Source organism: Lytechinus pictus, chromosome 18, assembly GCF_037042905.1.
Source record: "Lytechinus pictus isolate F3 Inbred chromosome 18, Lp3.0, whole genome shotgun sequence".
NCBI classification, from domain to species: domain Eukaryota; kingdom Metazoa; phylum Echinodermata; class Echinoidea; order Temnopleuroida; family Toxopneustidae; genus Lytechinus; species Lytechinus pictus.
In genome coordinates this window covers 5472071-5482785 of record NC_087262.1, presented here as the reverse complement: position 1 = coordinate 5482785, position 10715 = coordinate 5472071, and the positions used below count along the sequence as shown (strand labels likewise).

General features: G+C 37.5%; 1 protein-coding gene across 1 annotated transcript in view; it reads right to left on the bottom strand.

The window, feature by feature from the left end:
• Positions 1 to 3993: 3993 nt before the first annotated feature.
• LOC129282276 (cGMP-dependent protein kinase 1-like) overlaps positions 3994 to 10715 on the bottom strand; it is a 31046-nt gene continuing 24324 nt past the window's right edge. Inside the window, exons 12-15 of the mRNA XM_054918204.2 lie at positions 10481 to 10644; positions 9383 to 9568; positions 7790 to 7856; positions 3994 to 6772 (exon numbers count right to left, since the gene is read on the bottom strand). Coding sequence (XP_054774179.2) covers positions 6674 to 6772; positions 7790 to 7856; positions 9383 to 9568; positions 10481 to 10644 — 516 coding nt within the window. The 3' untranslated portion in view covers positions 3994 to 6673. The remainder of the gene's footprint in view (positions 6773 to 7789; positions 7857 to 9382; positions 9569 to 10480; positions 10645 to 10715) is intronic.

The window sequence follows — 10715 nt, the reverse complement described above, 5'->3', positions numbered from 1 at the left end:
AATCAGAGGGTTGTGGGTTCGAATCCCAGACATGGCGCTATTTCATTCGGCAAGATATATATCCATATTGTGCTGCGCTCAATCCAGGTGAGGTGGGGGTGGACCTGGCAAGATTTTTACCTTAAAAAGCAGAAGCTTGCAACGGCTGCCCTGCTGAAGCCAGTGTATATTATGCTGCATTTTGTATTTTATTTTGGGGGGTCGTCAAAAACAGGAAAATGCTTGGAGGATTATCGAAAAAGTATTATGAACTCACTCTCCAGATGTCGAGTGGAGGTCCGATAAGAAATGAGGAGGGGGGGGGGGGGGGGTCTTGACAAGTATTAAAAAAAAAGAAAAAAAGGAACAATAATTTACACACATTATCTAGATTATGCACACTCAAAATCATGAAGTATTAAGAATCAGCACTTTCGGAAGTTACTTGGAGAAAGAAATTCAAAAGCATAGAGTTGAGCACCTTAAAATAAATCATCACAAACCCGAGTGGAAATAGATTACATTTAGCATGAATTCAAAGAATAATTTGTTTCTTTGATTAAACTTCACATTTATGATTAGGTTTACCATGAATGGTATAATTTCATGAAATTTTTACTACTCTTTGAAGGCAAATGCAGAACTTTCAATCATGACCGGACGCGATTTTTGTCTAGGAAGCGACTTTTTCCTGTCAGTACTTGTGTAACCGACGCGAGAGGGCAGCATACCGTAACTTTTTCATGAATAGTCTATGGGAATGAAGATATAATAGTGTTTATTTATTCAGACTTCTCCTCGTGAATATTCAAGGCGACACGAAACGTTAGGATAGCGTAATTTCGGATCTATCAATTAGCTCGACTTGAGTGGTTCAATAAGTTAGCATATCCTGCAGTCGAATTCATGGACGAAGGCTAGAGTCTCGCCTAAAACGATCTTTTAAAAATTAGGAATTGAGGCAAGATTCTGAAAAAAAAAATTGTAGTCTGATTCACACCCTCCAAAACAGCCGTGTCCGTGTACTCGAGTACTGACTGAAAAAAATCGCTCCTGGACATTCTCGAGTTGTCCGGAAAATGATTTTATTTCCCCTTGTACGATCACTTTCTCATGCAGTTTTAATCTTTAATTTAAAACCTTTATTCCACTTAGTTTGTGGTGCTATCAGCTCACTTACAATTTAATGTAATATAATCATCATCATCGTCATCACCATCATCGAAACTATCACCACCGCAATCATTTCTGATATCACCGTCTACACGACGATCAATGAAAATCATATCCAGCATAATCACCATCATCACCATCAACAGTATCATCATCATCGTCATCATCATCCTCCTCATCATATCCATCATCATCCTCGCCCTGCCCCTTCATCATCCTTGTCGCCTTAATCATCATCATCATCTCCTCTATTATTTAGATCCTGCGCTAACAAACACCCTTATTTAACGTTAATCATTTAAAGTAACTAATTTGCCTACCACAACGCCTTCACCTTAACGTAACTTAAAGGGATGGTCCGGGCTGAAAATATTTAAATTTACATAAATAGCAAAATGCTGAAAATTTCATCAAAATCGAATAACAAATACCAAAGTTATTTAATTTCAAAGTCTATCAATATTTGGTGAAAACTATATGCACATCGTCATGAATATTAATTAGGTGGGCTGATGATGTCACATCCCCACTTACTTTTTCTTATGTTATTACATGAAATAATAAATGTTTCATTTTTTCATGCATGTGTAAATGATGCGTCTCCATTATGATGAAATAATTTGCGGCAATAAATAAGTAATGCACTTAATCAGTTGTCAATCCAATTGTTTTAGTTCTTGGTAGATATTTTTTGAATAAACCTAATTTCATATGGTAATATATGAAATCATCACCCCACCTAATGAATATTCATAAAGACATGCCTAGAACTGTTTCACTGGAATAATGCAAATCTTTAAAATTCAATAACTTTGTTTTTGATTTTGATCAAATTTTTAGCATTTTGCTTTGTGACTTTTACTTTATTCATTGAGATATAAATATCTCTAGCCTGGACCATCCCTTTAAAGTAATTAATTTGAAATGTGTTTTAATACTCACTGCTATATTGATATAGATCTAACCTCGTCTGTCGGATGAGTGCTTACTGCAACTTCACTCCCAAAAAAATTAGCTCCAAATCCCGGACAGAAACAACTACTCTATTTTTTTATCCTGCAAACCTTTCGTGCTGCTGCATTGTCAGGCTTCTGGAAAGCTCTCCAATTGTCAAGAACAAAATTGTTCGAATGGTATGCACAAAGTTTAAAACCTTGGTTGACGGATTTATTTGGAAGTATGCAGGCAAGAACATGCAAACATCTTGCAATGGTAAGTTTTCTTTGCCGAGGAGTTCTGTGAAAACCACTTAAGATGCTTAAGCTGCACAATTACTACCTTCCGCCATTGCCATATAGCATTCCCACAAACAGCCAGGCTGGAGGACAAACAATAAAAATATGTGCATCGAACCGTGATAAGTCATTGTGATTTATGGACTAATGCTTTGGTTTTTCATTGCTATGTCGTCCACTGTAGCATCATCTGAAACTATTCTATTTTCCTGGATTTAAATCTCCCTTTACAGATTGAAGCTCATATTCCATATGAACCTTGATTGAGAAACTTGAATTGTAGACATAATTTATAAACAAAGGGCTTGCTTGACATCTGGAACTGACAGCCTGCCAGACATAGCAACAATAAATTGTGGTGAATAGGATTTTCATTGATAAGAAAGAGATTACTTGCATGCCTCTTTACTTGGTTCTATGAGAAACATTTATGGTGAATCTTGGGAAAAACTAGACCAATGATAAATCACAAGACTTAGCCTCAGTCACATTTCCCTTACAGCAGCCGTACGGTGAGTCGAAAACAGCCATTTATTTTTTTGTACCAGCTACACATAGGTGGTTTGAATAAAATTGAATAAAACTGGAGTTTTCGACTCGCCATACGGCCGCCGTAGGGGAAATGTGACTGAGGTATCAAGGTTCTAATTCATACATTTTCTTTATACAAAAAAGAACAAGTGAATTAAAAATACCCTTACTTTTGACCTTTTTCAAATACTCAAATTTCGAGTTTTGAAAGCACACAAGTATGTGAGGTTTCAGCGAGCCTCTTCAAACACAATCATCAACCTTTCTTGCATTTTACACAGAACATGAAATCAACTTCCATCTACTTGAATGGGCCCAGTGTCACGGGGTGGGGGGGGGGGGTCATGAAGCAATTTCTTGATGATTTAGGTTATTAGTGAGTATCAGGAAGTATCATATGTATGTGACAATATATTGAAACATATAATCAAGGCATTCATACATCATTGCACACACACACTCGCATACACACACGGCTATAACTATACTCTCCATAGCAGTTACACATGCAGATACTCATTACATCTTGACCTCCTGATAACCCTTGACCTTTTATGATTTAACCCTTGACCATTTCACACTCACTGAACTCACGGCATGGATCCAGGGGAAGGGGAAGGGGGGGGGGTGTAAGCCACAGGAGTTAATGACGTCTCCACCATATCCCAAAATTCGCTTTGTGCTTCTATCTTTTTGATTGCTTGACTTTAATACTGATTTTTGTCATTTACGGTGGTCTTTTGTTTAATCTAGGCCTATATTTCCATTTTCAAAGATATTTACTTATTTGTTTGGTTGTTACTATTGAATAAATTTGCTTTCATCTAAAATCATGTTGTAATTATTGTAAACATGTTCTGGGGAGCGTTTTATGAAAGGATTTGTCGGATGTTTTATCCGACAATTCCCATTTTATCTGACTGACCATGGTAGCAGTGCTTCTCTGCCAATCAAAATCAAGGAATGTTGTCAGATCTGACATCTTGTCGTACGAAAGTGTCGATGAAATGCTCCTCAGGTTTGAACTTGGACATGTAGTATTAAAAGGAATAAATACAAATAAAATTCATTTTTTGGGTATTGATATCCTCCTTTTTCTTTTAGCCCTTCAGAAAATTTACAAAATATTTGTTCACTTTCCGAGCCCCCTGAATTGGGAAATCCTGATCCATCCCTGATTGCAATCCATATAACATCATTCCTATGCCTGCAACAAACATTGGTGTTATAAATAAACCCACCAGTGTATACAGAGGTCTACACCGAGCATTATACACCAGTGTTAAATTCTTGGTGTTACCCGCTGGCATTGACGTGATCCATTCTGTGTGTTATTGTAACACCTTCAGTGTTATGTTCAAACTCCATTTGATATTTTCAACACCCAAGGGGGTGTGGTCCCCTCAGAACACCGACTGGTGCATGGGTGTCGATTTGTGTTGTGAATCTATTGTTCAAGGGGGGATGATCTATTGTTTCACACCCCCCCCCCCCCCACTTGAATAGTATGACATCACGGATTGACACCAGTGGACTGGTGTGGCTCATAAGACTTTTTATAGGGTGTACTTTCTCTATAGGCCAATCTCCGTGATTATGAATTTGATACATTTTCCTTGATGTTTGCTATGACTGATACCCATAAAAAACAAAAAAGGAAAAACGTGCATTTTAATTGAGCATAAAAGGAATAACTCCAACGTTTAATGTTTCTGGGCGGCACTTACGTGTCACTTCCAAGTAGGAATGAGGTTTATACTCACTTGGTGTGCGAGCAGTTGGTCTACTCCTCTTATACCACAAGGACTAAACCCATTTGGTCTGCTTTCAATGTGGTCCCATTGCCATTTGGTCTACACTGCACTTGGGCTAATACCCACTTAGTCTAACTGTCATTTGGTCTAATGCCTAGGTAGTCTAATTTCCACACCATCTACTCGTTATTTTGCACTTTGTTTATGTTATTGAAGAATTGGTTCATAAAGACTTCTTCTAATCATGAATAGACTTAGTGGCATTAGACCAAGTGGCTATTAGACAAAATGGGTAGAACCTTACTAAAATAAGATAAAATGGTAAATGGGCTAAATGGCTATTAAACCAAATGGGTAGAGCCCAACTGGAAATAAGATAAAATGGTAAATGGGCTAAATGGCTATTAGACAGAATGGTTCAGTAAACAAGCTGGTTGTAGACATCTAGGATTAGACCAAATGGAAAGTAGACAAAGTGAGTGTAGACCAAATGGCAATTCACTGATAATGAAGTACACAAAATAATGCAAAGTTTTCCCAAAATCATGATTGCAGCTGCCAATTTGCTGCATCACATCTGAACCAAACTTAAGTAACAAAATGAAAGCATATGAAAAAAAAAAAAAAATATTGGCATTATGTCTCCTTCTGCGATAAAACTGGAGAAATTTCGCCACTACTGAGGTAAATAGGTGTATATGTATGGATACCTATGGCTTGAAGTAATAGTATAGTATGTATTTGCACTTTCAGCCTTCAAAAATTGCTGACTCATCTAGATAAATATTTCTACCAACATCTATAAATATCAACCCACAATGAGCTGCATCCCAGTAACACACACAAAAGATTTATCTGTGAAATTCGTCAAACATCTTGAATGATCTTGCTGAAATAATATCATCATCTTTAGGGATACATGAAGGGCTTTCAGACAGAGAATTTTTAAAAAATAACAGAAATCAGCTTAAAATTCATTTTGTAAGTGTTACTTATTAATTCCTTCTTTAGTATCTGACAATGTCTGCACTAATAATCATATTTTATTACAAATGTTATGTTTAGATCGTGATGAGCATGATCAAATATCTATTACATTGTAGGCTGTATTAGTACTAAACTGCCTTAAATTGTTTTTTTTAATGGGGGCTTGTGGCAAAAAAGAAGAACTGCTACATTTGCAGCCAGTCCAATTAAAGATAATATAGAAACAAAGGAATACAGCATTAACCAACAAGCTACTAAACAGCAAGTGAACTTCATAATTGTCTAGATGATTTTGTCTTGTGACAAGTAAAAACATCACATATGCCGTCTTGTAAATGAGATTTCTCCCAGAAATCTTTGACACTAACAATTTCGATCACATTTCCAGCAAGAATGATGAAAAAAAACCCAAACTGCAGTTATATTTTGTTCTCTCATACAAACCATTAGGAGACAAGGTGTAAAGTAATATTGGATCTTTGGGTATTAAGAACGATTACACCAAGATCGTACATCTTGTGTTCCACAGCGCACAGACATCCTGGGATGCATGAATTAGTCTTCTATACGTACCCAATCAAACCACACCTTGTTCACAGCACATCAACTCTCTGTTAGCAACTTCTCCTATACTTTTTTTTTTACATTTCTAGCTCAAAACATGAGCCTCTTTTTCTTTGAATTGATTCAAATGTGTCTCTCCTCCGAGGATTTCACTTCTTGAATAAGATAGACTGCTTCACTCAAAAGCTTAGATATAGCGCTACTACCCATTCTGCCCTTTCTCCGTTCCTCAATTTCTTTTCCCCCATGAAAAAAGTTGGTGCTGCGGCAAACCAGCAATTGTTCATTCTTCACGGACCCAGCCCTCTCTCTCTCTTCCTCTTTCTCTATGTCTCTCTTGCTCCTTCCCGCTCTCTCTTGCTCTCTCAGCTGAAATCCATTCCAATCCTCTCAGATCTTCATCTGTAGCAGGTTGCTCACTTGGAAACGGTCCAGGATGGAACCTCGTCCTCAGAAGTCTTTGTCCCAACCCGACGTATCGTCCTCGGGTGGTGGTTCGTTGTCCGGAGGATAATCGTCAAAGTTTGAAGTGTCTGATATTGACCGCACCTGAAACCAGACAGGAACACAAACAGATGATACTGAGCAATGATGTACAAAAAATATACGTACAATAATAATAATAATGATATTAACCAGCTCTCAGTATCCTCACCTCAATTAATTATATCAACGCATTTACAAACAATAATCAACAACGTACATACTAATTTCAATTTCAATACATGAATAAAAAAAGATCAAGGAAAAGAATATGACTAATCGGGAAAGGGGTATGTTTTCAGGAATTTCTGAAGTGATCTCACAAGTTTGATGATTAAATGAAAGAGGGGATGTTATTCCATTATTCAAATGCAGTTAAATAAATGTATGATCATCATTTTTTTTGTACGAGCCTTTGGAATTGATAAATTTTCTGCATTAGCTGGTACATGTGAATGTGATAGAATTCTGTTTCTGTATATGGTAACTGCCGTTGGAACTCGGCAGGACAGCGCTCTGCTGGTAAACGCCAAGCTGGTATACAACCAATTACCTAGCAAACATTTTACATCTAGGTTAATCAGTCATAGTGGCTGACCTTACAGACGACAGAAATCACTCTCCGGCCTTTTTTTTATCAAAGTGGAGACAATGGCAGAGTCGGGATTCGAACTCACAACCTTGCGATTATGAGTCCAATGCTCTAACCACTGGACCACACTTTGAATATCAAAGTTTTACTGGTAACCTGAGCCGTTACCACTGCACCTCAAATGGTTGGCTTATGGATAGATGATCTGAGATGATACCATTCCCGTCAATAGGTAGTGAGTATTTTAAAAAATACATGCAACATAGGAATCGATCTTCAATTCGACCCCATTTCGTTTTATCGTCCACACTGTGTAAATTCTCTTTGCTCAGTTCACAATCACATCTTACATCAGCTTTACATACACAAACTACAAGTATATACTGAAGAAATTGTAAAAAATGATGTGATCAATTATGGATAAAGTGAAGAGGATTACCCGGAATAAAAAAAAAACAGAGGTGAGAAAGAATCTCTCTAATGATGCTTACCTTAGGAACAATAGGGGGCGTTAGACTTCTTTTCCTTAGACCTTCCCAGTTGAAGCCATCAAACCATCTACATATGACAGAAATACACTTGAATCAGTATATTTTCCTCTAATTTGGTTGGCAATGAATAAAATGATATAAATTACTACCCAAAATTGTTCATAATGGAGGAAAAACACCATTAATGTGGTCATGAACAATTGCTGTTTTAAACATGAGCACATTAACTGACACTTATAATGATTATACCATTTATATCGAGTTTAGGATAAGAAATCACTCTTGATTAAATCCTTGCTTGAGGGCATAGGTGTCATGGCCGGGGATCAAATCCTGGACTGGTGTAAGTCATGTGCCTTAGACCACTCGGCCATGGCACCTCCACAGTGCTTATGGTTATGATGAGTGCAAACTTGTTTTTTTGCTATCACAATGTTCTATACTAATCTTTAAAAAATACAGTTCGTTTTGTGACATTATCTGGACCCTTACAACAAAACTTATCAATTGATCAAACAGTTCATTTGAACAGCAGTTGCACATATTGACTAATGCAATCAATCATCCTTATGATCAATTACTAAGCTTGTTATTATGGGGGCCCCCAGTGTACATTTGATCTCTTCAGTGACTTATGGTGGCAGCGGTGGGATGTGTGCGATTTAAGGGACTGGTGTCATTTATCCTTTTCCACAAAATTGAAATATGTAAAGAGCAATATACAAACACAGATTAAGAAGACTTGCACACATTCTTAGAAATCTTAGAACTGTTTTTGTCCTGTATTGGAACTTTTTTAAGTTTCTTTACAAAAACAGGAAATTTCTAAACAATCCTTTTGAACTGTTTTTGGTTCTACATGGAACCCTAAAAGGTTCTTTGTGGTCTGAAGAACACGACCAATTTTATATATGGTTCTATGGGGTTCTTTACAGCATCACAAACCCTATAGGTTGTATAAAGAACCTTATAGGGTTCCTTGTAGAATAAAAACATGGTATGATAGTATAGAACCCTTTCCTGCTTCTTTGAAGAACATTTAACAATTCCAAAAACAGGACAAAGAAAGGTTCTAATCAACACCATTGCCATCTGATGGAGGCTACGGTAACGTAGAAGCCACAAGATCTCACAAGATAATAACCTAAGTTTCTTGATATCATACAGAGGTCTCATCAGGCGGTGCTGCACCAGCCCGAGTTTGCTCAATCTCGAGATTTTAGCTCGATCGGCCCTCTTCGCGATTAATCTCGAGCTTCAAGAAACCCCGTCTCCACCATCGCAAGAAGAGCGATTCCTGCTCGCGCGAGGCATCGATGCATTATGGTCTGACGCAGTGAAGAAACAATCCCGAGTGCGTCTGCACCTGCGAATTAGCGGGATAATTCGTAAAATAGCGCGCTATTTTACAAACAATCCCAAGTTGACTTGGGATTGCAATCTCGAGATCAATCCTACGAACTAGCGTGATAATTGCGTCTCCATTACAAATAATCTCGAGATTGTTCAGATCGGGATAATTTGCCGGATCAGAAATAGCGCGCTAATTTGAAAACTCGGGCTGGTGCAGACGGCCCTATCCTGGATACTCACTTGTGTTTCTGGATGTCCTTGAGGCCACTCTTCTGGTACCCTAGTCTCTCTGTAGGATTGTCTTTGCATAGTCTCTTAATCATGTTTGCAGCATTACGTGTTATCTTCCTTGGGAACTCAATCATGTCTATTCCCTTTAGGATGATGTTGTATGTCTTCATGGGGTCCGATCCGGTGAAGGGAGGGCTAAAGGTTCAAACAGAAAAAAAAAAATCAAATATTGTGGATTACAGTTGAGTAAAGATCACCTTTTCAGTCAATGATCCCATGAAGATGATTTTGTGTTCATCCATAGAATGAGAGTACATTTCATCAACAGTATCTGTCTGACAACTTTCCTTGAATTTGATTGGCTGAGCAACGGATGTTTCTGTTTGTTACTATGGTAACATAATCAGTCAGATTTTACTCACATCTTACATTATTCTGTGTTTGATGATGTAAGACAGAGGAAGTTGTCTGTTCAAGAGCCTGTTGCAGAAAGAGTTTCAATCAAATGCAACTTCAAAGAGTCAAATGTAAATTGAGTTTCTACCAATCGAAAATTGGGACATCTGATTGAGTTTTCTGAATTGCAATTGAACTCAATCATTGGAATGATTTTCGAAAATAACATTTGTCAACCTACGGTGGAGCCAGACACATTTAATCATACCATATGAGAATGATGAAAAAGCCTGTTGCTGAAAGAGTTGCGAACAAACACAACTCCGTTCATCAAATTCAATTTGATTGTCAACCAATGGAATGCGAGCATTTGGGACTGGGCCACTGATCTGTTTGTCTGGTATGTATACTTGGTGATGGAAATCACATAAATCAAAACAAATCAAGTCAAATCAAGTCAAATCAAGTCAAGTGAAGTCAAATCAAGTCAAGTCAATTAAAATCAAGTCAAGTCAAATCACATAAATCAAATCAAATCAAGTCAAGTCACGTCAGATCAAATCAAGTCAAATCAAATCAAATAAAGTCAAGTCAGATCAAGTCCAGATAGATCAAGTCAAATAAAGTCAAATCAAATCAAGTTAAGTCAAATCAAGTCAAGTCAGATCAAGTCAAGTCAAATCAAATCAAATCAAATCACATTTAACAAACCTGCCGGTGAGAAGCTCAAACATGAGGATTCCCAGCGACCAGTAGTCAGCTGAAAAGTCATGACCCCTGTTAAGGATGATTTCTGGAGCGACATACTCTGGTGTGCCACAGAATGTCCAGGTTTTCCTTCCGTGTCCTATCCTCTTAGCAAACCCAAAGTCGACCTGATGGAAAAATGGATGGATAGATAGACAGATAAATAGATAGATAGATAGATCGATATTAGATAGATAGA